The following is a 26,516-nucleotide window of genomic DNA, read 5'->3' on the forward strand; positions in this document are numbered from 1 at the left end:
GAAAACCGGCTGAATCTTGGTGTCAATTAATAATTTAAAGAATAAAGCTGGACTAAGGTCTCTAAAGAACTTTTAAAATGTGAATAATCCCTGTGGCGACAGAGTAGACATCGCTTGTCTTCCTTGCTGTGGTCCGAGGGACCCTCGATAACTTTTCTCGCTGCACTTCCATTGATTTCACTAACTGAAACACGTGCATTAACAGCCTCACTGTCATGTTTACTGTAACACGTGAACAGGTAAACAATGCGTGCGAGTGATGTTGCTTGTCTTGCGCAGCTGCTCTTGCTGAAGGGCAGACACATTTACTTTCCTCCTCTGATGAAGTGGGAGGGAACAGGTAATCTCAGGTCCAGCAAGGTGTTGAGCTCGAGCAACACGGTGAAATAGAAAGTTGCCTCAGCTCCTTGCAAATTCACGTAAGCAAACACTTCATTGTTTTCTCTAAGTTTAAGAGGAGAGAAAACTGGAGTTTGACAATTGTTTCATTCGATGTCCTACTAATAGATCATACCAATATATTCCTGTTTATATATTTATAGGTGTCTAAGATAAACTGGTCGGATAAATGATTTTTTTAAATCTAATTTATATTTTTCGATAAAAATTCTTCCGTATTATGGCTTCCCATGTCTGATTTTTATGTTTTAATGTATCTTAACCAAATAACACACATTAAAAATGCTAAGTATTTATTTTTCGACATCGAGATTCTTAGACCGTTCCATGCAAAGACCTTTTTATAATTTTTCGACCTTTTAACTTCACTACTTTGTAGCTTTTACGACTTTTCAATTTACAGTGCGAGAAAAGATCTTGAGTAGTTTCTATTTTCATTATTAAGCGTCCTTGCATCATTTTTTATTCCCATATAATAATTAAAGTTTTTGTTCTCATATCATGTAAATAGCTTTACACTGAAGCCATTTTAGCTTGATTTTTACAAAAAGAAAAAAACACGAAAAGCAGATTAAGCCAATGTCCAGCATTATATTTGAAATTACATTCACGTGGTTCTAAATTTTTTAAAGCTGTCCGTAACACGCTAATAATCTACTTAGATAAAGAAAAAAAAAAGAAAAAATCCAGAAGAAGAAGCGACCGAGAGGCAAGGCTGACATCGTCAGCAGTTAAAGGGACGTAACCACATTCCGGAGCCATGACCGAGGACGTTACAAGTGACTAAATGTAGCCGAGGACAAATAAATATCTGCAGTTTCGGGTTGCTTTTCTTTAGACTTCCACAACGTGCTTGAAGTCTACGGAACTCGTGCGATTCAGTCATCTTAATCCATACAAAATCTTGTGGTTGGGATAATTTTTGTTGTGAATCTGGTTCAAGAGGATCAACGATCAACGTCTATCCTTGTTTCTCTGGGCACGTTAGTTTGACCACGATCGTGAACTAGGTTCAGGATTTAAAAAAAAAAATTGATCACAAAACCTGCTACAGGAACTTATATTTGGTTCGTAGATCATTGAGGTTGTTGAAGAAAAGGAAGAAAGTATTCAAACTGACACGACGAATGACATAGCGCCGCATCTGATTGAGTTGTTGGAGTCGCATCAATGTCTATGGGATCTCTCGCACGTGAGCTGTTGGGGAATGATTACACGTGAGACTTCATCCATCTAACTTTTTAAGGCGAAATGTTCTTAAAATTAACACGAAACAGAAAAGCTGCTTTGTAGGTAAAGTGCAAAACAAGAATGTTTAGCACAAGACTATTGTGATACAATAAATTATGATTGGAGTTGTCTATTGTTTTCCATGTGATGCGTGCGTGCTCGCGCGAAACCGATTGTTCGTCATAGATTGATTCAGCACACTTTTAACATCACAAAATATTATCTTTCTTTTCTTCCTTTCTTTCTTTCTTTCTTTCTTTCTTTCTTTCTTTCATCGTCAATCAATTTATTCAATGCTGATTTCAACATAAGCATTTTAAGAGCATTCATCAAGAATCACAACAAAGACATTTGGTAATTTCCGAACCTTTTAATTTCCTTCGTTATCATGTGCATTTCTAATAAGACTAAACACAGTGCAGGTGACAATAACAACAGTCACTTAGACACTGTCAGAAGTAGTAACAGAAAGACAGCGAAACGACAGTGACGTCATAGGAGCAATTTGGCAAATCCTTGACAGTGACATGGCAAATTACCCTTGACCTGCAGAAAGAAAAACAAGGTTAGTGCGGGGGACATCCTGTTTGTGTAAAGTGCACACACACACACACAAACACACACGCACACACAACCAATCAGATGAAGAATGAGAGCGAGTGAGGAAAAGATGAAGAATGAGAGTGAGGAAAAAATTGGGTATCGTTGCTGACCTGAGGCCATCTACTCATCGTCGATGCTGATCTGCACACGCGTGCCCTGCTCACATCGAGCCTTGTTGGAGGAGACGAAAAAGTAGTCGCCAGGCTCCAAGCTGTAGTTGACGTCGGGGTCGTAAGAGTTGGCGTCGCCAGGGGGGATGGAGCACAGGGACAGGCTGGTGTAGCTGCCTACCTCCTTAACGGCGGCGGTGAGGCTGGAGACCGGGTAGTGGAAGCGGACGCGAGTGCCACGGCTAACGATCACCTGTAGCATGAAAACACAAAGTCACAATGTCCACCTTCACGTTACCTATCCAACAGCTGGTCATGAGAAAAAAAAGACGGTGGTAGGTCCACCTGACGCATAAATAAAAAAAAACTTTTGTTTAACATTAGCTGTCTGTAAGTCGTTATCAAAAACATTACCTGTCCACAATAACATATTCACAACTCTATCCGTTAACAGGTCATGCAGGATGTTTACCTTGGGAGGCAGCTTGTTTTCCTCGAGCAGTGGCAGAATCAGGACGTCGTAGTCGGCATTGGCGGGGCGAGAAATGACAACAGGGGTGGCCAGGCTGGCGTCCAGCTGCTCGCCGTTATACTTGGTCAGCGTCACCTGGAAGCCGAAGTTGGAGTAGGCGTTAAGGCCCAGCTTCTCCAAGGCATCAGTGACGTCATACTTGTACACGCGTTCGTAGGCCCAAGGCATCTCGCCGTCGCCGCCCAGGATGTAGAAAGACCCCACGTCAACAGGGTCGCCACCTTGCGGCACGAGTTTTACGTTGGCCGTGGCGCTGACCCCGATTCCGGACAAGACGAAGCCGGCGTACACGCGGTCGTGGTCGCGAAGGTTCTCGATGATGGTGTTGATCTCGGACACGCTGTGGCCGTTTAGGTTGAGGTTGTCGAAGTTATAGTGGAACTTAGAAGCGTCGAAGATCTGGACAGGTCGGGAGTTGGCGCGGGTGACGGGGTTGGGGTTTTTGCTTTCGTAGTTGAAGGGCTCCAGAGGGCGGTAGAGGTTTCTGAGGGCGCAGCGAGCATAGTTGAAGGAGCGGTGTCGCAGCTTCTGCAGGGTCTGCCAGATCTGCCAGATGCGGTCGATGCTGGAGTGGTGGATCATGAAGAAGGGGTCAAAGGCCGAGTACTCCAGCGTCGACATGGAGTATGTGCCCTGTCCGCCGACCAAAGCGTGGATGGTGTTGTGAAGCATCTCGAACTGCACCTCGAAGTCGCAGTAGTTGGTCTCCTCCAGCGTCTCAGGTCTGGTAGAACAAGGAGTCGAGACCACTTTGCTTTCGGCGGTTGTACAAGCCTGGTTGCACGTCCCTTGTCACCTGGTGCTGTGCGAACTTGATCTGGTATCTGTAAGCACATCCGTATATCAATTTTCTATGTTGCATAAGACTTCACTCACGTCAGTTAACTCTGTAACCACCCAAAATACCTTCTTTTAAAATCTAAGTGGCAGAAAAAAGAAAAAAAGCAAGAAGTATGAGTTCTCATCTGGAAGAATCTTAAAGGTTTTTAGAGGATGTAGAGTGAGAACGCGGATGACTTGAATAGGACAGTAGAGATTGATTTTTAGCTAAGACTAGTGGTTGCAAATAAATTGTATGCCATTATCTGAAGAACATTTGGACATTCTCCCTAACCCTAACATGTCAACGAACGAGATTTAATTAAATAGGATATAAATCACGGATTAAAATTAGCCTTTTAATGCATCAGTTACTGTCTAAAATGTGTTTTAAAATTTAAATTTCACCTTTTTACCTGTCCTAAAACCGCCGTCATCTGAGAATGGGAAAGCTCCCTTCGTACGATGTGATAATTAACTTAAACTGACGAAATGACGATGGGAAAAACAAGGACATCAGTGAGTGTTGCTACCTCTGACACTCTCGACACAGTGTCCAAGCATTTGACGTTCCAGTCGCAGGAAAGATCCCGAAGGATCAGTGTGCGGCTACTCACGTGGAGAAGGGGTTGTTGTCGGTGCTGGTGAGGAGCGAAGGCAGAGCCTTGGACGGGCGGGTCCAGTCCCAGTAAGGAATGCCGATCAGAGCGCCCTTGTCCCTCAGCGCCATCTCGAACTGCACGGTCAGGAGGCGGTGCCAGTGCGGGAAGACGGGCATGCCGTGCGTGCAGCAGGCGTAGCGGTCGGTGGCGTTCTCCGGACACAGCTTGGGTGCGCCGTGGAAGCTGGCGATGGCCTCGTAGCCGTTGGGACCGTCGTCGTTCTGCAGCTTGTACAGCGCGTTCCTTAGGTTGCTCACCTGACGGACACCGAGCAGACAGGTCAGTGAGGTCAACATACAGTGACGGCTTTTCTGCACTAGTCTTCAGTCTGTACCTTTTGGTAAGTATGTGTACGATATATTTTCCAGTGATAAATGTGGGGATAAAACAAATAATCAAAACTCAGATAAAACTGTTTAATTTCTTGTGGTCTGTTTTGATTGCGACATGTTTATATGTGGAATGTAGGGTAAACAAACATCCAAAAAAATAAATTATATTCTTATATAATCATCCAAGGCAGTTGAAAGGAACATACTTAGTGTACAGACCTGTGTTGATAACCATACAACACAGTAAAATTACAGTTAATGGAGCACTATCTATTCAAATATAGAATCCAGATAGATGCCAAACCCGAGGTATCTTACCTGCTCCAGGCTAAGGGCGGACACCTCATATCGCACGACATCTTTGGTCTTCGTGGGTTGCGGGTCTTCTTTGGCCACAGCACGGCTGCCAGTCTTACCTGCACAGACACAAAGAACATCGCCGTCTTGACCCGAGTCTTGAAAATCTTCTAACCTACGCTGATTTGTAAGATGAGCAGGTTAGTCAACACCTTGCAAGTGATAGGTACGAGCAGGACAGCAGCACGATAGACACAACACGTGTAACATGCAGCAAGACATTAGTCTGACCTTTGCCCGGCACGAAGCTGACGGATGGAGACTCCAGCAGCGACGAGGCCAGTTGAGTGCCGTTGATAGCCGTGATGTGCACATCGAAGTGGTAGACAGAGTCCGGACGCAGGTGCATCTGGTTGAAGACGGAAGTGACGTCATACTGGAAGAGGCGATCGAAGTGCCAGTCCATCTCAAGAGGCCCGCCCAACACGGCGAAGGTGCCGGCGAAGCTGCAGTGGTTGTCGGCGTCACACAGGTCAAAGGTCACATCAGCGCTGGCTTTGAAACCCTGAGAGAGAGAGAGGTCTTGTGTGATTCCTTTGATTTTAAAAAAAGACTTTTTTGAGAATATTCCGTATAAAGGAATATAAGGTAAGATGCACAAAGATGGAGAGATGAGTGGTTACTTTAAATGCTTCCTAGGTCGCGTATTGATCCCTGCGTATTTTATCCCTAATTGATAGTCTTTCCTTGCTGTCTTTATTAAGAAGTAATATACTTCATTTAATTGCCAAGCAAACTGTTTCATAAGTCCTTTGACAGTCAGATTTAGACGAGTTTTTTCTTCTTTTGGTTGACAATTTTCGGAGAGTTATGACGATCGACGAGGCAGAAGCTAAAGTGAATAAAAGAAAAGAATTGTTTTAAAATACTGAGACTGAGGTGGAATTTGAATAAGAAACAACCTTTAAGACACAAGGTGATGCGACCAGACGAGAAAAACGAAGAGTTTGAGAAAATTTTTAGGAAAAAAAGCAAGAAAATATCGTGTGACCACACTACAGGAATGATACTTGAAATAGTAATGAGACATATAAAAAGGGCAATAACACACCATGTATACGCACCGAACGAAAAAAAAGCGAGTAATATTCGTAGCACAAACTAGAGAAAAATAAAACACCTTTCTGCACCGAAGCATACTAGTAAAATATAATCACGCAATAAACCACCTTGTAAAGTTACCTAAAACTCCGACTGGAAACCCACCGGGAAACCTGTCGGTCCCAAGCCCAGATGAAGAGGAGGGTTAAGCGCGGGGCTAGCAACCCCACCCTGTAGAACAACACCTGCTACAGAAACTTCAACTACAACAAGTTGGGACCCTGTAATCCACTGGGGTCGAAAAGGAATAATAAGAAGACACTTACCTGAAGCATGAAGTTGGCGAATACACGGTCCTCGCTTCTTCTCTTCTCGATGGCCTCCTCCAGTTGAGGGATAGTCAGTCCGTGGAAGTTGAGGTCATCGTACTGGTAGTTGAACTGATCGTAGTCGAAAGCATCGACAGCGCGCGCGTTCTCGCGGATGAAGTCGTTGGGATTGCTGTCCCAGTTGAAGGGCTCCAGTGGCTGACGCAGCTCCTGGATGTTGCAGTTGGCGCTGTTGTAGTCCAGGCCACGGTAGCGCTGCAGGGCCTGCCAGATGGCAAACTGCCGGTCGACGTTGGAGTGATGGATAAAGAAGATGGGGTCGTAGGCCGAGTACTCGAGGGTGGACATGCCGTAAGGACTGGTGCCTCCGATCCAGGAGTGGATGGCGTTGTGGGTGACCTCGTACTGCACCTCGAAGTCGCAGTAGTCGCGCTGCTCGAAGGCCAGGAGGATCTGGCGGTAGAAGAAGGACTCCTCGCCGCGCTCGGGGTCACTGAAGAGCTGAGGCCGAGGTGAGCGAGTTGTCTTTTCATTTAGAGAAGCGATCTCGCCATGTTCGAAGGGGTTGTCGTCCTTGTCGGTAAGGAGGGTCGGTAGTGAAGTGAAGGACTCCGTCCAGTCCCAGTACGGGATGCCCACGCGTGCGCCCTGCAGGGTCAGCGCGCGCTCCAGGGTGACGACAAAGAGACGATGCCACTGCGGGAAGCTGGCTGATCCGTGGTGACAGCAGGCCACCTTGTGACCGTTGTCCTTGCACAAGCCAGGGTAGCCGTGAGCAGCGGCGATCTCCTGGTAACCTCTAGGGCCGCTCTGCTGCTGAACAGCTCTCAGGGCCTTCTTCAGGCTCTCTGTCTCGGCCACAGTCAGAGTGTTGATGTTCTTACGGACACCAATGCCGGACACGGAATAGGAAGCTTCCTCAGTCCGGGCTCCTGCAACAAGACGGTGACATAGTTTACACACCAGCGAATGTTGTACCTATTCTCCACCTCGTCGTACCATGGAGATGGTAGTGAAAGCATCTGAAATCAAATCTGCTGCAGAATGACAGTATCACGCGCACGTACCGACGGCGGGTTTGAAGATGATGGTGGGTTTGGACAGCGAAGAACGTGGCAGTGCGGTGCCGTTAACAGCGATGATCTCATAGCGGAGGGAGAAGGGCGCATCGGCGTTAAAGACATCCTCGGGACGAATATGCAGTTCATTCAAAGTGTCGGTGATGTCATACCTTTAAAGGACAGAAGGAAACTTGTGTGATTAGAAAGTGTCGGCGTCAGCGATATCACAAATACAGTCCACTTACAAATGTTTAAATATTTGAGCTACTGCAGCATTCGTGTAAAAACATTCTGACTATTGAAATAATAGTTCTCTGGACATATTCAATGGCGAAAATACTCTAAGAGTGGTCTGACAGCCGAGACTTACTTGTACAGACGATCGAAGGCCCAAGGCATCTCCAGAGAACCGCCGAGGACGAAGATGGCGCCGGCGCGCGTGCACTTGCCATTCTCTTGACACACAGAAAACCTCACTTCCGCCGACGTGCCTATGCCGTGCAGCAGGAAGCCAGCGAAGACTCGCGCCTTGCTCTGATGCTGGCGGATCTCCTCCTCCAGCTCGTCCAGGTTTAGGCCTCCCAGCTTCATGTCGTCGTAGCGGAAGTTGAGGTCCTGGTAGTTGAAGACTTCCTTCGGCAGAGCGTGAGTGCGCGTGAAGGCGTTCTCGTTGAGGACCACGGAGTTGAAGGGCTCCATGGGATCGTTCATGTAGTTGACGGCGCAGTCAGCTCGGTCGTAAGGAAGGCCTCGACGCTTCTGCAGCTCTTGCCACACGGCCCAGATCTTGTCCACGAAGGTGTGGTGGGTGAAGAAGATGGGGTCGTACGAGGAGTAATGTAGCGACGACAGGGAGTAGGACTGATGGCCGCCGACTAGGTAGTGGATGGCATTGTGGGTTACCTCAAACTGCACTTCGAAATCACAGTAGTCGGTTTGCTCCAGCACCAGCAGCACCTAGCCAGTAAACACACGACGGAGTCCGTTAGACTGATGGTCGTTGCCGGGTTTTGCCCAGCTACGGGTCTTAAACTTACAAACGCGATCATGTCTCTTTAGGCAACCTCTCCACCACTACATCAAGCAAAATGCGTGTATTGAACCATTGTTATTACATGCAAACAAACCTCATCAAAGAGGACGGAGTGCTTGCCGTCAGCTGAGAGCTTGAAGAGCTCGGGTTGCGGGTCGCGGACGGTGTAACCCTTAGACTCCTTGATGTAGCCGCGCGCGAAGGGGTTCTCCAACACCTCGTCCTTCCAGGCATCGTAGAAGGTCTGCTCGGTGAAGAGTGAGGGCAGATGGCTGATTGGGCAGCGTCCAGTCCCAGTAGGGCAGAGCCACGGTGCTACCGTGCTTCAAGAGCGCCTGCTCCACCTGCAAACAGTCACGACAGTGATGACATGCTCAGCAGCACAATATCGCACACCTACCCGTAATAAGATACAGGTGCTAACTTGTAATTAAGCTGTTCTTATAATAATTTTCTTTCCTATTTTTTATTGCAGAAATTATATAAAAAATTAATCTAATGTATGGACACAATTTATATTATGTATTTAAATCTCTGGAATAATTATTTCAGTAAATTTTAAAGTGTTTTTTCCAGAAAACATGTCATGCTCTTTTATAATTGAAAGTTTCCAGTTCTGATTATAAGTAGCACTAGCAGTACGAAAAATGTTTGTGTAATGCGAATTAAGACTACCAAATTGTCACTAAGCAACCTGTAAAATTTCAGCGATCACGTGTTTGTTTATGGCAACCAGATGCAAACAAAGCTGCTGACAGCGAGGTCACTGACCTGCAGGGTGTACAGACGGTGCCAGTGGGGGAAGGTGGGCACACCGTGCAGACAGCAGGCGTACTTGGGCGCCTCAGGTGAAGGACACAGGGCAGGCACTCCGTGGAAAGCTGCCAGTGCCTGTACAGAATAACAACCATTCTAACATGTTTCCTTGCCGCGCGAGACTGAACGTGAACAAAACAACGACCCATCAAACATATCCGGTAACCCACGTGACTAGAACTCAAATCGCTTTCAAGGGATTTGAGTAACTGAAAGTTTACCTTACACTGTCGAAGGACACATCGCAGCTATTCTCTTTGGAGACAAAGGTCAGATTATATGAAGATATAAAATTGTAAATAAAAGTTTGTCCCATTTGTTTCTCTAGAGCTTCTGTCACTGGACTGACACAATCTTATTTAACAATAATGACATTAGAAGAAAAACATTTCAACTTCTACTCCAAGAAAGACATTAGTTGCCTTCTTTTGTTTCGATTGGAAACTGCTTTTTAATGCGGACCATCTATTGTCTTATGACACACAGAACATCCCATACTTCTAAAAGGGTCCAGTGTTCAAGTCTCTTAAAATCTGAAGGTTGAATAATGCAAATTTCTAGTATAGATGCAAAGCAGGAGGAAAAGGTCTGACTTGTGGCAGCATCTCGTCAATGATCTGAGCCAGTCATTTCATTCAGAACGAGGAATTTTTAACTGAAGACAACAGCAACTGTTGCACCTCACTGTATTTATAGTTTTATTTAAAGTGGAAACGATCTTTATTCCAGAAGACAGTAGGCGTTGTCATGGTTACCTGCCAGCCGCTCTTGGTTCGTCTTTTTGGAGGTCACTGAGTGCGGCCTTTAGGCTCATGGTGGCGCGGGCGTCCAGGTGCGAGATTTCGTGACGCACTCGGTTCGGGGGCAGTTCCTGGATCGATGTTACTCCTGCACATGCACTTATTATGTCAATGTATGTGTTGATGATGTAAGATCACTCTGTCGAAGCATATTCGTGTATTTTCGATCTACAGAAACTTCTGATTTTTCTTGTGATAGCCCTAATATTCGAATTCGTTTTTATCAGTTACATCAATGCTCATCGATTTTGCTTTGGGAAAATAAAACCTGACATCTGCAGTCAACATTTTAATTTCCATCAGCCTTACACTATCGGTCAGTAACAATTAAACTCGCCCACATTCGTGTGACCTGAAGATGTAATGAGATATGTCATGACATGAGACATGTGTCTTTAGACAGGGTGTTGGCACTCACGTGACTTAGGCTCGTAGAGTACGGAGGGAGTGGGGATGAGGCTGGAGCTAAGCTCAGAGCCGTTGAGAGCTCGGAGCTGCACTTTAACTGTGAAGGCGTCGTCAACGCTCAAGCTCTTCTTCTCCAGGACCTGTCACACAAGTGCCAATAGCGTTACTGTACTGAGTATGCAAGCATGAGAGTACGGTTACAGTTTGTGGACGATCGAATAATGGTATGCGATAAAAATTATTAAAACATTAAAATTAAGAAAATTAAGAGAAAATTAAAAAGACATGTGCACTCAACCCCACACCTGCACCCACCTCTGTGATCTCATAGCGGTAGAGACGGTCGAATGACCAGGGCATCTCAGCCGTGCCGCCCAGGACGTCAAAGTCGCCGGCCTCCGTGCACACGTTCTCAGTTGTACACACCCAAATGTCCACGTGGGCAGAAGTTTTAATTCCACCGAGAAGGAAGCCAGCGAATGCTCGTGACTTTTCCTGAAACATAGGAAGTCAACATATATAAGTAACGCAAATACTTGCCGTGTAAACGCTTTAATAACTTGCAACTATGTCACGCTGATGACACGTAACCGCTACTCAAAGCTTGCTTTCGGGATCATCTTAAAGAAACAAAGGAAAAGTTCTACCTCTGTAATTTATAAAGGGTTGGATAACCGCGGACGTTTGCACCTTTTGTTTGTTGATGAGGCTAAGCAGCAGTTCCGCGTTGATGCCCGCAAGCTCCAGGGTGTCGTACTCGTAGTTGAAGTGGCTCTTGTAGTCGAAGACGTCCTCTGGCTTAGAGTACTCTTTTGTGATGGGGTCAAGGTTGTACGGTGCACCGAAACTGAAAGGTTTGAGCGGCTCCCGCATGAGTTCCAGAGCGCAGTTGGCTTCGTTGGGGTCATGACCTCTCAGGCGCTGTAGCTCCTGCCAGAGGGCGTAGATGCGGTCAGTGCTGGAGTGGTGCAGAAGGAAGATGGGGTCGTACGAGGCGTAGTGCAGGTGAGCCATGCTGTGCTCCTTGCTGCCGCCCACCCAGGCGTGGATGGCGTTGTGGGCGATCTCAAACTGTACCTCAAAGTCGCAGTAGTTCTCCTGCTCGAGGGCAAAGAGGAATTGCTTCCACAGCCAGTTGTCGTAGCCGTGTTCGCCGTCATCAGACAGACGGTCCAACTTGAAATCACGCTCCACCTTAGTGTTCTCGAACGCGATGGCAGCACCAGCCCATGGGTTGGGGATGTCAACGTCGAGCACTGGGTCATGGTAGATAGCGTCGTTGAAAAACGCGGGTAGAGAACTGAGAACAATAGACATGGTACACTTAAAACGGAAATCTGAAAGTAATGGTCAGAATACCAGGTGTAAAACAAATGTCTGAGGACTATCTTGGTAAAGTTCATAAATGAACAAGAGATCAGTGGTTAGAGACGACAGTCGACAGGTGTTAAATAGTAATCCATTGCTTATTTTCTTGCCTGTTTATAGCTTAATTCTGATTTATTTATCGTGTTTTAAAATCACTGGCCTCCAAATGCAATAATTATAAGGCTACTCCTTTATTTATTATATTAGGTTGAGAAAAAATGTAGCATTGGACATAAAAGTGGAAGCATACAGCTGATGGAAGAAATTTAGAAGCCCCTAAACTGACTTTTGCGGGTTGACGGTGTCCCAGTAGGGGATGCCAACGAGGGCCCCTCGTCGTCGGAGTGCGTCTTCAAACTGTACGGTGTAGAGTCGGTGCCACTGCGGGAAGGTGGCCATGCCGTGCACGCAGCAGGCGTAACGCTGGTTGGCCTCGGGGTACGGGCAGAGGGGTGGCACTGCGTGGAAGGAGGCCAGCGCCTGGAAACCCGTGGCGGAGCTGTCTTCCTGCAGGCTCTGGAGGGCCAGCACCAGGGACCGCCGCTCGCCGATGGTCAGTGACGTCACACTCTTTCTGATCAACCGTCTTTCGGTTTTGCCCGTCTGGTCTTGGCTGTTGTCTGTAATAAGTAACATACACGGTTAGTGTATTCTACGTAAAACCAGATGGCAGTGTGGAGAGATATTCTTGCTAATCATTGAGAATATTAAGAAATAGCTGATGCCTTGTCATCGCTGTGACTGTAGAGCCTAGACTTGCTCATTTCAGTCCTGAGCCGGACTGGAAAACTTCCCATGACCGCCCAGGAACTCTCCGGCAGAAATAAGCATCATATCAGAAATAAACAGAAATTAATCAACTTAATTGGGGAAGATAACGGCACTGGAGGACACGGAGAACCACTTATGTTCAAAGCCACTAAGATCTCAGATTACTACCTTCGCCAGGTACGAAGATCAGAGAAGGTCTCCGAAGAACGCTGGATTCCAGGTAGGAGCCGTTGTACGCCCTGATCTTGATCTCAAGATCAATGTCGCCAGCGCTGTCCAGTTTCAGGCCCAGCTTTCGCACTGGGTCACTGATGTCGTACCTATGTCAACAGAGTACTGTGATGAACACTTGATCTACTGAGTCACTGTATTTCCTACTGGACAAACCTGCGTCAATAATGCAGTGTGATTATATCATTCAACACACAATCAGTAACCACAACAGCAAACGAGACTAGCTTACTTGCGTTGAAAATTTAGTACTATGGATGAAAAAATGAATACAATGTTTAAATATTGGAATATATATAGAGAGAGACTTACTTGTAAAGACGATCAAAGATGAAAGACATCTCTGTCTCACCGCCGAGGACAGAAAACGATCCTGCAGGGTGGTTGCAGTTCCGCTCCCCGTTGCCAGTGGCTACGCAAATGAAGAGCTGGACATCGGCCGAAGTGCCGATGTTATGCAGAAGGAATCCAGCGAAGAGCCTGTCCTGCGCTCTCTGTCTCTTCAGCACCTCCTCCAACTGAGGGATGGTCCACGAGTTGAAGTTGAGGGTGTCGTAGTGGTAGTCAAAGTGGTTGCTGTAGTCAAAGACATCGATGGGTCTGCTGTAGCGGTTAGTGAGGTCGAATTCGTTCTGGCCCTTGTCATCAAAGGGATGGAGCGGCTTTCGCATGATGTTGAGGGCGCAGTCTGACTTGTCGTCCGGCAGCCCCCGGTATTGCTGCAGGGCCTGCCAGATTGCCCAGATGCGGTCCACGTTGGCGTGGTGCAGGAAGAAAAGGGGATCAAAGGCCGCGTAGTCTAGAGAGCTTAGGGAGTACAAGCCTCGGCCACCCACCAAAGAGTGCAAGGCGTTGTGCACGATCTCGAACTGGATCTCGAAGTCGCAGAAGCTGGTTTGCTCCAAGGCCAACAGGACGTTGTTGAGGAGGTAGTCGCTGTTAAAGAGCTCGGGTTGGGGGTCTCTGGTGGTCACCTTTCCTGTGTCAAGGATCTTGACCTGGAAGAAGGGGTTAGATTCTTCTGTCTGCGAGCGCGAATCGAAGTAGGAGGCCTCGTTGATGAGCGCGGGTAGCTGTCGGATGGGTTGGGTCCAGTCCCAGTAAGGCACGGAGACAGCGGAGCCGTGGGCCAAGAGTGCGTTCTCCACCTGATCAACATACAGCCGGTGCCAGTGGGGGAAGGTGGCCGAACCATGCACGCAGCAAGCCACCTTGCGGCCTTCGTGCGTGCACAGGCCAGGGTAGCCGTGGAACGAGGCGATCTTCCCGAAGGTTCCATCGTCTTCCAAGCTTCTAAGCGCGCTCTTTAAGCTTTCCACCTCTCCCTCGCTCAGGTCCTGCAGGTTACGGCGGATGTGGGAAGAAGCCACAATGTTCTTGTCGATTTCACCCTTCTTGGTTTCTGTCATAGAAAACAACCCAAAGTTTATCATCATTTATCAGAATCATTTAACATAAAAGGAAAGCTATCGATTATGGATCTCTTCTTTTTAAGAGATTTACTGAGAGGGATATAATTGTGCCTCTCATGAACAATAACTTACCATTCAGGAAAAAGTGACTAGAATTTCCCGTTTAAATATCAAGTACGATACAGACAAAAATAATCAGAAATGCATTGCTGCTTTCTTATTTCTTTTGAAAATAGGATAGTAATCCCTATTTTTAATAGACCTGCTACTTGAGTGACTTAGCTAATTAATTTTTACTAGATTTATTGAGTAATAAGTGTTAAAGGTGTTCTTCTGTTATAAATTATATCAACAGGAACGACAAGTACAGCAGACAGGCAGACGTGACTGGTTGAAAGATTCTGAGAGAAAACAACCCACTGGCGTCTCACCTGATCCAGGTCGAACGACAACAGTGACCTTGCCGAAGACGTCACTACTGATTTGGTGCCGTCCAGGTCGATGACGGAGTACTGCACGCTGTAACGGTCGTTGGCCTCCAGCTTGAACTCCTCCAATACGTCTGTGATCTCGTACTTGAACAGACGGTCGTACTGCCAAGGGATCTCGTACTCGTCGCCCAAGATGTAGAACTCGCCCGCAGGGTGGCACGTGCCGCTGGGTTCGCATACCTCGAGAGTGACGAGCGCCGACTTGCCGATGCCGCGCAGCATGAAGCCGGCGAAGACTCGCTCGTCGTGTTGGCGATGCAGGATCTCGCGTTGCAGCTGCGGGATGGAGAAGCCGTTGAACTCGAGGTCGTCGTAGTGGTACTGGAAGCTGCGCTCGTAGTCGAAGACCTCGAAGGGTACAGAGTGATCTCGCGTGATGCGGTCGGGATTGATGGTGCTGGTCTGAGCGAAAGGCTGCAACGGCTTGCGCAGGGAGGCAATAGCGCAGTTTGCAGAGTTGTACGGCAGTCCCCGGTAGTGCTGCAGAGCCTGCCAGATGGCCCAGATGCGGTCAGTGTTAGAGTGGTGCAGGAAGAAAATTGGATCGTAAGCTGTGTACCGGAGCGAGGCCATGGAGTAGGACTCGTTGCCGCCCACCAGTGCGTGGATGTAGTTGTGGGCGATCTCGTACTGCACCTCGAACGTGCAGAAGTCTGTCTGCTCGAAGGCCAGAAGCACCATCTTGGCGATCTTGGTCAGGCTGCCGAACTTAGGCTGCTCGAAGAGCTTGTCTCGCACGCTGCGGGTCGTTGTTTTCCCCTCGACGATGCCGTGGTGAAACGGGTTGGGCTCAGGTGAATTCGTCTTAGGGTTGACGTACGTTTCACCCACAACGATCTCTGGCAGGGATGTCATCGGCAGCGTCCAGTCCCAGTATGGTAAACCATCCTGAAATAAAACTAATCCTAATCATTGCATCACAAGCTATGAATGACACCTTCGTTTATTCTATCAGAGACGTCTGTTTTCAACGTAAATCTCATCCACAGCATATCAAAGCTTTTCGTCTGTTTGTTTCTGTCCCTGAAGAATATTGCTTACTTTGATCTCTTGAGCAACTATTAGGTAAACGGATAAATCATTTTTTCTTGTCCTGTCTAGGTAGTCAATATACATTCTTCTTCCGGTGCTATCGAGATATGGTTGTATAGCAAGCGCTTCTCGCTGACTCACCTGGAAGCCTTTAGCTCTGAGCGCGTTCTCGGCCTGCACGGTGAGCAGACGATGCCAGTGGGGGAAGACCGCCATGCCGTGCGCGCAGCAGGCGAACTTCTTCTCGGCGTCCGGGGACGGGCACCAGTTGGGCTGGCCGTGGAAAGCCGCGATGTGCTCGAAACCATTGATCGACGTGTCTTCCTCTAGAGAGTGTAGGGCCTCGCGCAGGTTCTGCACCTGCTCACTTGTCAGGCTGCTGACGTCACTGCGCACGTGCAGCTCTTGGTGCTCTTCCTCTTCGTGAGCTGCAAATTTTAAGAATACGATTCCTTTGCTTGGTCCATTGACTCCCTACAATATTTAACTCTTCAGTTTCGACTATACTGGCGTCAATAAATAAATTCAATCAGCTTGAGACAAAGGAAGCTGCAGTTGATAATATGACAATAGAGTGACAGCTGGAAAGCTAGTGCGAAAAATTAATTCGGGAAAGCCTGTTACCAGTGCTAGATTTTTTATTAGGCTGAGGTACGGTAATGAGACGATATTTCTAAGACCAAGATCCTGTCTTTGCTTTTTTGCTGAAGATATTCAAGCTGTTGCTGTTGTGTCACGCAAACACTACAAAAATAACAGACAGACAGAGACAGAGACAGACAGACAGAATGAAAAATAATCGACGGTCAAAGCGAAAGAGAAAGTCGAGAGACGAATTATTTTTTTTCTCACTGGTTCCTTCTTCATGAATGATGGTTGTGTGGCTGAATGTGTCTTCAGGCCAGTCCTTTCCATTGACATCTTTGATAGAGAGGACAACATCGTATTCGTCGTCATATTTCAAACCCCTGTTATTTCAGAGCGTCAGTTATTCTCCACCTTGACGAGACGGTCGAAATTCCAGGGCATCTCCTTCTCTCCACCAAGGACTGCAAGCGTGGCTACCTCATAAGAGTCACCTGTCACAAAATAATCAATCAATTAATCGTTCAATAAATTAATGAAGTAATGAACTAGTCAAAACGTTCATACATCTGAAGCTTTATGCTATGGGCACTGTTCTTTAGCCCTTTACGTAAAAGTAGAAAGAAAAGAGAATGAAAAAAAGTATAACACTGTGACTGACCATCTTTTGGTTTGATAGAAAGGATCACTCGGGCTGACGTCCCGATGTTTTGAAGGTGAAGACCCACAAAGGTTCGGTCCTTAGTACGTCGTTCATCGATGTAGTGGTCCAGCTGGTCGATGGTCATGCCACCGAACTGCAGGTTATCGTACGCGTACTCTAGTTCGTGTTCGTAGTCGTAGATATTGGTTGGGCGCGCGTGCGAGTATGTCTTCTCGTTGCTGTTGAGAGGAGGAGCAAAACCAAACGGTTTGAGGAGTTCGTGGGTCATGGTGTGGGCACAGTGGGCCTTGTAGGGAAGACCTCTCTTGATCTGCAGCGCCTGCCAGATGGCCCACAAACGGTCCACGTTGGAGTGGTGCAGGATGAAGATGGGGTCAAAGGCGCTGTAGTGGAGGGTGGACAAGGAGTAAGGTGCAAAGCCACCCACCAGGAAATGCGGGAGATTGTGTACTACCTCAAACTGTACCTCGAAGTCGCAAAAGTCTCTTTGCTCAAGGGCCAGCAGTATGCCGTCAAACAGGGCCGTGTGGTCTCCGTATTCTGGCTTTGCCGACAATTCAGGCTGGACCTGTAAGGAGCACACTCAGATATAGAGATTATGCCAACAAGATATACATCAATATAGACATAGATGCTTAGCAGACCGTTGTTCTTAACAGCAGGTGTGCTCGTTCCTAATAATGCGCTGCTATTCCATTACTATGCCGATTTACCTGTCTAGAGGTAGTCTCTCCAAGGAAAGCCACAGGTGCGTTAAAGAAGGGGTTGTGCACCGAGCTGCCGCTGTTAGGATCTTCGTAAGTCTCTTGACTAGCGATGGCGGGTACAGTGGTGCCGGGCCGCGTCCAGTCCCAGTAAGGGATACCGAAGTGCAAGCCTCTACTCTTGAGAGCATCCTCCACCTGCGCATGAAACAAGACCAAAATTTCAATTACCCGCTTAACCAATTCTTCAACATTAGACTGACCGCTTCCTTTTGAGACACTCCTTTATCAATCCAGTTCGTCAAACAAATTCTGTTATTGTTACTGAAACTACTTAATACCCTAATTATTACAATTGTTACCTGCTGTTTGTTTGGGTTTTTTTTCATAGCAGATCAACTACAAAACGTATAGAGTGCCTACCTAATCAATTAACACGACTTTAATTTTGCTTCAAGTTCGTCGCTAGTAAACTGACCTGCACAACGAAAAGTCGATGCCAGTGAGGGAATGTGGCCATGCCGTGGACGCAGCAAGCGTAGCGCACCCTGGCGTCGGGGCGAGGACAGCGGGCAGGCAACCCGTGGAACTCGGCCACAGACTGGTAGCCGTTGACAGACGTGTCGTTCTGGAAGCGGGACAGCGCCTGCCGCAGCTCGTACACCTCCTCGTCCGTCAGCGTGTCCACGTCCTTGCGGATGACGACATTTGCACTCTGCACGTCCGATTCGCTCGGCTTGGCTGAAGGAAAGGAAGTCAATGTCAATGAAGTGAGATACGTGACCAGAAAAACAACAGACTACAACGGTAGCATAAGTAACATTAGCAGCAGTTGTAGGGGTGATTGTAATTAAGAATTGAGTACTTACGGTCAGTGAAGCCCTTGGCAGGTCTGTAAACACCCACTGGTCTGGGCAGGAGGTTGGGGTTGAGTGACGTGCCATTGACACTGTACAGCTCTGCCGTCACGACGTAGTCACCGTTCAGCTTCTTGCCCAGGTGCTCCACGGCCTTGCTGATGTCGAAGTGGTAGGGCAGGTTGAACTCCCACGGCATCTCGTTGGCGCCTCCCAGGATAAAGATATCACCTGCAAACTCGCAGTGGCTGTGAGATTGGTCGTCGTCGTCATCGTGGTCACATACCTGCGAAAATGAAAGATTTTTCGTAACAGCCGACAGACGGACACTATTTTACGTGCGTACATGGGTACGTTAATTCGCCCGTGAAATCTGCTGGTGGTTCGTTAATCATCTTAGTGAATACAAAGTGCTCCAAATTTTAGAATAGCGATCAAATTCCTTACTGGGTAAAGGCCTTCTACAGTGCCGTTATACAAATTATGTAGTCATATCTTAGGTATGGGGAAACCAAAGAGGACTGAGAAGGAACTGTTGTCACAAAGCACTCGGTGACGATGACGTCATTACCGACCTTGATCCGGACATTGGCGGAGAAGCCAAGGCCGTGCAGGGTGAAGCTGGCCAGAGCTCGCTCTCGTGCGTGGCGCTGTTCCAGCAGGTTGTACAGCTGCTCGATGTTCAGGCCGTTCAGCGACAGATCGTCGTACACGTAGCCCAGCTGTCGGTAGCTACACACAACCACAACATCAACAGTTAAACTGCGCTGCATGCAATTCATGGCAGTAGCCTCAAACAATGTGGGTAATGTCAGTACTAAATACGTTTGCTTAATATTAATCTGCTGTTATCTCCTACCAAACTGTTAGTAAATACTTGTTATACACAAATTGTCTCCACGTCTCGAGTACTCTTTTGACGTTCGTTGACATTTTAATTTATGGACAGAAATTAAGTCTGTCTCCTATTAATTTATGGAAATGATCCCTATAATGTCTTAAAAATTAATTAGAGCTAATTACTCTTCATGGGTCAACTTAAGAAGCAGAGGCAATTTTTTTCTCGGTGTTAAAGGTAAAGATTATCATAGGGTGGAGGGGGAGTGAAGCCTTCGAGACCACACTTTTCTGCTGTAACTTTCCTCAACCCAATGGATTCGTAGCGGGATTGACTGGGGAAGGATGTTTTCTGCACCACACTAGTGTCAATCCTGCGCGCCTCTTGGCTTAGTTTGAAGGCCAGCGCTCTGACTATTCGGCTATCCACTTCGTCACTTTTGGGGTAGCTAGTGTTTGGTACTAGCGGATAAATAGTTTAAAATATATCTTCTCTTTCGTATGCTCCTTATTACAGAGGACTTGCGAGAGCTGAGATAAAGGAAATTCTCAGGAACGGGTTACCTCTGGTTCATTAGTAATGATACAAAAAAAAAAAATAAAAAAATAAAAAAAAATAATGATGAGGAGTGGGCAAGAAATCGTCACCTGAAGAGACTCTTGGCCGTGCTGTAAGTGCGGGTCAGCTCAATAGGGTTCGTGTCCCTGTCGAAAGGCTCCAGCTTTTTGCGGAAGAGCTCCACGCTGCAGTCAGCATGGTCGTATGCCTTGCCGCGCTTTTTCTGCAGCTCCTGCCAGATGACGAAGATGCGGTCAACATTGGAGTGGTGCAGGAAGAAGAGGGGATCGTAGGAGCTCCACTCCAGCGTGGACAGGGAGTGGTCGTGACGGCCTCCCACTAGGTAGTGGATGTGGTTGTGGGCCACCTCGAACTGTACCTCGAAGTGACAGTAGTCGTCCTCCTCTAGGGCGTCGAGAACCATCTCGAACAGCTGAGTATTCTCGCCGGGCGCGACGCTCTGGAAAAGGCGATCGTCCACGGCGCGAGCAGTGCTCGTGTGCAGGTTCAGGCTGTCCACGTTGATTTCACCGGAGAACCAAGAGTTTTTCTGGCCGAGACCTCCTTTAGGGTCTTTAAAGATAGGCTCCTGCAAGAACAAATGCCTGCAATTTCTTTCGTGTTCAATTCTTGATTAATGTTAATGCTAGCGCCCTTCCTGTCTTTCTTTCACTATTTCGTAATCGTTCTTTATTAAGTAAACAGTCATGACATAAATTAATTTACTAAATAAGTAAATAATACCGCGTTCTCTCGAAAAAAAGACCCAACCCAAAAAATAAGCCCTACAATGACCTTTTTCCAGTATCTCGTGATGTAAGCCCTACCTAAAATGTATACCCTAGTTAAGCTCTTCAGCCACGCGGACAGATTTCATTTGTCCATTGAAACACACGATTCACATAGTGAATTTATTAATACACAAAATAGAATGTTATGAGTTATGACTATGTTCCAGAAGATGATATGACTGTGTTAGAATAAATAAAAATTTGGTACTTGAATAAATGTAGATTTTTGTACATGAAAAAAATTAGACACCACTAAAAATAAGCCTTAATGTCTCTTTTGAGGCAAATATTAAAATAAGACCCCGCTTTATTTGGGGGGAAACGTGGTATGCAATAAATAGATTATGTCTTTAAAAAGAGAAAGAAAGAAAGAAAGAGAGAGAGAGAGAACGAAAGGAAGAAAGAGAGAAGTGTGATCTGACCTGCACGAGGCGTGGCAAGGCCGTGATGGGCTTTGTCCAGTCCCAGTAGGGCACACCGATATCAGCCAGGCCCCTGTCGTGCAGTTCCTGCTCCAGCTGCACGACGTACAGTCGGTGCCACTGGGGGAAGGTGGCCATACCGTGCACACAGCAGGCCACCGGGTGTCCGTCGTCGTCCGTGCACATGGAAGGCTCGCCATGGAAGGCGGCCAGACTCTGATAACCGTTCACCGTTTTGTCATCTTCAAGCTCTCTCAGGTAGGACTCCAGGCTCAACACTTCTTGGTCCGACAATAAGTCCACATTCTTACGCACCAGGGAAGCTGAGGTCAGAAAAGGTCGTTACGAAACACGTACTGGCAAGATATTTGTACTGGAGGAGTTTACAATGACATAGCTTACATATGTTATTTGGATTGTGCTATACATAATATATACATTTTTAGTTGTGTATTCAAAAGGGTTTTGTGAAAAGAAGACATTTTAAAAAATAGCTTACATAAGGTCATGACTTATTTCAAATGATGATGTCTTTATTGTACTGTTATTCAACGTAGATAACTAAAGATGAGTTATGTTTCAACGCGGACGACTTTCTACAATCGTAATCTTGCCTGTTTCCGCTAGAACAGTGTCTGAGATTGGTGATGGTGTTGTAAAGACAGAAATAGAAGAAGTGAGCAATGTGCCGAGGAAAAGAATCGCGACTATTATAGAGGAACAATGAGAAACATAGTGGGTACATACCTGATAACAATGCAATCTGTGAGGAAGAACAAAATCATTAGAAGATTACAGTTTTATGAAATAATATCCACAAATCAATCAACACACAAATCAACAAAATTGCGAAAGCATGGAAAGTAAAAGAGAGAACACCCCTCGGGGTGCGCATGGTGACAATATGGCCATGCTTTTGAAAGAGTGATGGAAATCCTTGCTGTCCCTAATTTCAACATAAAAAAATTGTTGGTGACTCAGTAAAAGGAGCGACTAATGGTGACAGAATTGAAAAGCAAGAACAGAAGAGGAGACCAGAGCAAAGGACATACAGACAGAAAGGCGACATACCTGCACACTCAGTGCCAGCAGCACCAGTGCCTGTCGTAGCGACATCATCTTGGCGAGAGGTACCACTGCTAGGGACAACAGTGGAGACAAGTCTTCCGGAGCTGGAAGATCGTGCTGGACCTTGCAGACTGCCCAGCATTTATACTCATTCGCCGGTGTAAGGCAACACCTGACCCCGATGATAGGCGAAGGACTGGTCCATCCATCCAGGGAACCAAGGGGTGACTGTGATAGTCTTCAATGATCACGTGCTGTTCAGCATTACTTTTTTTTATGAATGGACTTAGCGGGCTAAAATGGATTCTTAGCAGATGTGTGTATGTTTGTATGTCCTGATATATGTGCAGCAACTCAAGCATGAGCATGTGATACAGTAAGATGCAGTAAGTGCTAATAAAATTTAAATTAAAACATGACTGGAAAGTACGGACGAACATTAAAGGTATTAATTGGTCTGCGTAGCTAAATTATTTGGCAAAACATGGTTGAATGTTGCATCGATGTATTTACCAGAAAAAAAAGCACTGCTTCTATAGAATTAATTTTCATATGTTACACAACATTTACTGGTAATGGAAATTTTTTATATATTTTAATTGAAAAATAATTGTTTATATACAGAACTATAGACGACTTAAAATGACGACTTAGTGTCTAAGTTCCGACCTATAAAAGGATTTATTCTCGTCCAGATACATCTAAATTTAACAGGATGATTTAATATAAGACGACTACCAAAACACGATGGGTAACCGATTGAAGATTTTTAGCTAGAAGATTCTTTCGTGTTTCAAGTTATGAAATGTTCTTCAAAAAACAAAAAAACAAAAAAAACAAGGAGAATAAGGGAATATGAGGTGTGCATACACTTAAAAGTTTTACTGAAGGCGATGCAAAGTTTGCAAAAAATGGATTTCCAATAACACCAAGGCCCCTTTACGAATAATGGACTTATCCTAATTTATAATTGTTTCATATGATACTTAGGTCTAATAAGAAACACATGGGCGCAGACCCCTAACAAACCTGCTGACTGCACACAAAAAAATATTGCGTTGTTCGAGAGATGAAGGTCAGTCCAACCCTATCACACGAGGTTAATGAGAAGAACGCTTTAGCCATAAATTAATTAGCTAACACAGATATGGATTTCTCGAACGAAGAAGATTCTAGAAACGTACCTTGACCTGAGACACAAAAAATACAGACAACGGCATATGTTTCTCTCCCTTTTTGATCCTATTTCATCTACGCACTTGTATAGCTGAATTCCAGTCTAACAACACTCGGCAGATACTGAAAGCACAATTTATCCAGTAAACATTTCCTGCAGAATATGTATTTACTGCGATAATTCAGTTCGTCAGACCCCAACTTGATAAACATGTTGAAAAAACTAAACATACGTGACTCGTCAAAAACAGCAATTGTATGGCATGTGCCTCTATACCTGCTGATATCTTAGTTTTTAAAGCATTTTTTTAAATTTAGTTTTGAACTACATGGATATAAAGGAAATAAGTTTGGAGTGAAAACAAAAGCATGTGCACAACGTTGTGAGGGAAATAGATGTGTATGCATTTTTATTTTACTATAGAACCAACTGAATATATGTATCTGTGGGGCTTAATGACTTTTTCTTACAGTTTTTTTTTATTAAGTTACATATGCTGTTGTGATATGGGGTCTCTCCTCCTCTCCACGTGCAGGGGTACCTAATGTTCTCGGGATTGATTTCTCCGGCAAACTCTTGCAGCTGAGGCTGAACCGCAAAATGACTGTTACGCTGTCAGTCTACCCACTTGGGAGACAAAATGAACCAAACAGTCTGTAGCAAAATGAACCAAACAGTTTGTCCCATCCTAATCAAACACATACATAATTTGTCATCCTCCCCCCTCTTTCTCCTTTCTCATCCCTCTAAGGTACTACAGAATAAACGCCTTGGTCAGCTGCAGGATGCATGCAAGTCAATGCCTTCAATGGGTAGGATTTGGTGGGCATCATAGTTTTTTCCATTTTTCAGTTCACCATCTGTTACCACTAAAGGAGACCTTGTCCTACATTGACTTAATTAGAGAAGAGTTGCCTACGTGGTGGAAAAACAGAAAGGTATATATCTTACGCACTTGATAGTATAGTCTCACGTGACGACGATGACATTTGATGTTATGTGTCAATATACATAATGTATATAGTATCTGTTGATGTGATGTGTTAGTGTACCTAACATGTACGTATGTAATGTGTGTATACAACTTTTGTATTCTAATATACATTATTTATTCTCTCTAAAATACTTCTGCTTTGTACGTCGATCCGCCATGGGCTGCCACTGAGCAAGATGGGAGGAGAATTGGCAGTCACGTGATGTAAGAACGAAGGGCCTGTGCCCCTCCTCCCTCTGGTAGGAAAATTGAGGACGCGGACGTGCGAATCTGCATCCTCCCTGTCTCTTTTACCACTTATCCCCACGAAGAGGGCACAACATCTTTTATCGGCAGTGCTAATAGAACAGCATCAGATGGCAACAATTAATGGAAGTGATAATTAGTTTACAAGCCTGTGTCGTCTCTGGCGCTGATGATGTCGATAACAGGAAAGATCAGCTGAATGAGCAGAAGTCATGTGAGGCGAAATATTTTTTTTCTCACACGTTATATTTTGTTGTTTTCATTCATTGTTTAACTACTTCTTTGCTTATTTAATCTTCGTTTCTTCATTTTTTTTCTTCAGTTTACTTCATTTATTTTTACGGAGGTACCCCAAAACGCATGAATATTCATTTATTATCTTTCAGGGCTGAATTGCGTTAGTTCATCTGCGTGATCATTCGTTTTTTTAAGCTTCTCCTATTGTGCTCTCTTTTCTCATTTTCGCCACAAGTCCCATTCGTGCCCCTAAGATGCTGACTGGTTGTAATTAAAGTGTCACTTGATCAACCTAATCACGTAGTAGATTAGTGTATACTGCCCTACATCTCCCCAAAACAGATTTTGACTCTCAGCCATTGAGGGAATCTTGTGAGAACATAACTGCCCTTTCCACTTCTAACATTGTAAGCTGTTAATCGAATTTAACACAGCAGCAAGGAAAGGGACATCATTCAGTCCTTTTAGTTTCGTATACACACTGTATATCGAGTTAAAAAGAAGATATCCAACAATGACATCAACTATATGCATACACGGATATCCATGGTATAAGAGAGTCGTGACGTTCTTTGCTGCTAGATAACCAGCCCCAGCAAGGAACCGACTTGCACAAACCACATGAAGCTGCCTCACATGAGTCCGTGGCACAAGCTTGCAGAACCTGGAAAAAAAAAACAACCTCATGCAATAACAGAGAGCACATCACTATTTTACACAAACACATATATTTATTCACTGTTTTATTTGCACATAACAATCCTTTGTCGTATTTAGCGTTTATTCATGTCACATCAAGAAACGAGTAAATCCTCACTTTGAAATGATACCCAACGCTGGATATTCGTTTCATGCGTACATACAGCTAGTGCATATGCGCGGGGCTAGCCGAAATGCGCATCCTAGGACGGTTCAGTCCACTAAGATTGACCTTTGTCACCGGTGCTGTTTAATATCTACCTGGGGAGATTCATGCGAGATACGCTTAATGAACCATTCCATCGTGTCTTAGCAGCTTTTGCTTTGCTGATAACATCGATCTGATGGCGGGTGGCAATGATGAGATGCAGGATCTCACGGATAGACTCGCCACCAGGGCAAGCGAATACAGGATAGGCATCAGCACGGACAAAAACAAAACAATAGCGAACACTATTGTATAGGGAGATCCCACTCAATGGCGTGCATCTTGACGAAGCACAGTGTCAAGTGCCTGGGAGCCAGCTAGTTCTCAAAGGACGGCAGTTGCGTGGAGGACATTCGATCGTCAGAGAATCACTGAACTGAACAATATATGGGACACCGCGACTAATTTAACTTCGAGACCAAATTCAAACTATACAAGTCCCTGGTCGCTCCCTGTTGACCGATTCAGAGAGAAAGATCTAGGCTTTCGTGATTAAATGCGTTCGAAGACAGCTTCACATCTCATATAGGGTACAGAACACAACGATCATAGAAATGTATCACTTAAAAGAATACTAAGATGGGTCAGAGATATTATTTTTAAATTATAATAAATTATACAAACATGTATT

General features: G+C 45.6%; 1 protein-coding gene across 1 annotated transcript; it reads right to left on the bottom strand.

Moving 5' to 3' along the window:
* Positions 1-1,984: 1,984 nt before the first annotated feature.
* On the bottom strand, positions 1,985-22,465 carry LOC112561353 (hemocyanin G-type, units Oda to Odg-like). Its single transcript, XM_025233779.1, is given in 36 exon segments — positions 1,985-2,175; positions 2,343-2,595; positions 2,815-3,595; positions 3,597-3,698; positions 4,311-4,612; positions 5,006-5,103; positions 5,276-5,549; positions 6,412-7,346; positions 7,482-7,645; positions 7,846-8,432; positions 8,603-8,788; positions 8,790-8,852; positions 9,280-9,399; positions 10,080-10,096; positions 10,099-10,212; positions 10,543-10,672; positions 10,848-11,027; positions 11,223-11,832; positions 12,187-12,520; positions 12,840-12,991; positions 13,215-14,296; positions 14,735-14,799; positions 14,802-15,693; positions 15,979-16,265; positions 16,690-16,810; positions 16,812-16,829; positions 16,831-16,916; positions 17,084-17,654; positions 17,800-17,988; positions 18,269-18,531; positions 18,660-18,933; positions 19,223-19,379; positions 20,133-20,632; positions 21,257-21,579; positions 22,004-22,019; positions 22,328-22,465. Coding segments are annotated over 35 exon segments (10,284 nt in total). The 5' UTR covers positions 22,376-22,465; the 3' UTR covers positions 1,985-2,175; positions 2,343-2,352.
* Positions 22,466-26,516: the final 4,051 nt, after the last annotated feature.

The sequence above is a fragment of the Pomacea canaliculata genome, linkage group LG4 (assembly GCF_003073045.1).
Source record: "Pomacea canaliculata isolate SZHN2017 linkage group LG4, ASM307304v1, whole genome shotgun sequence".
Taxonomy (NCBI): domain Eukaryota; kingdom Metazoa; phylum Mollusca; class Gastropoda; order Architaenioglossa; family Ampullariidae; genus Pomacea; species Pomacea canaliculata.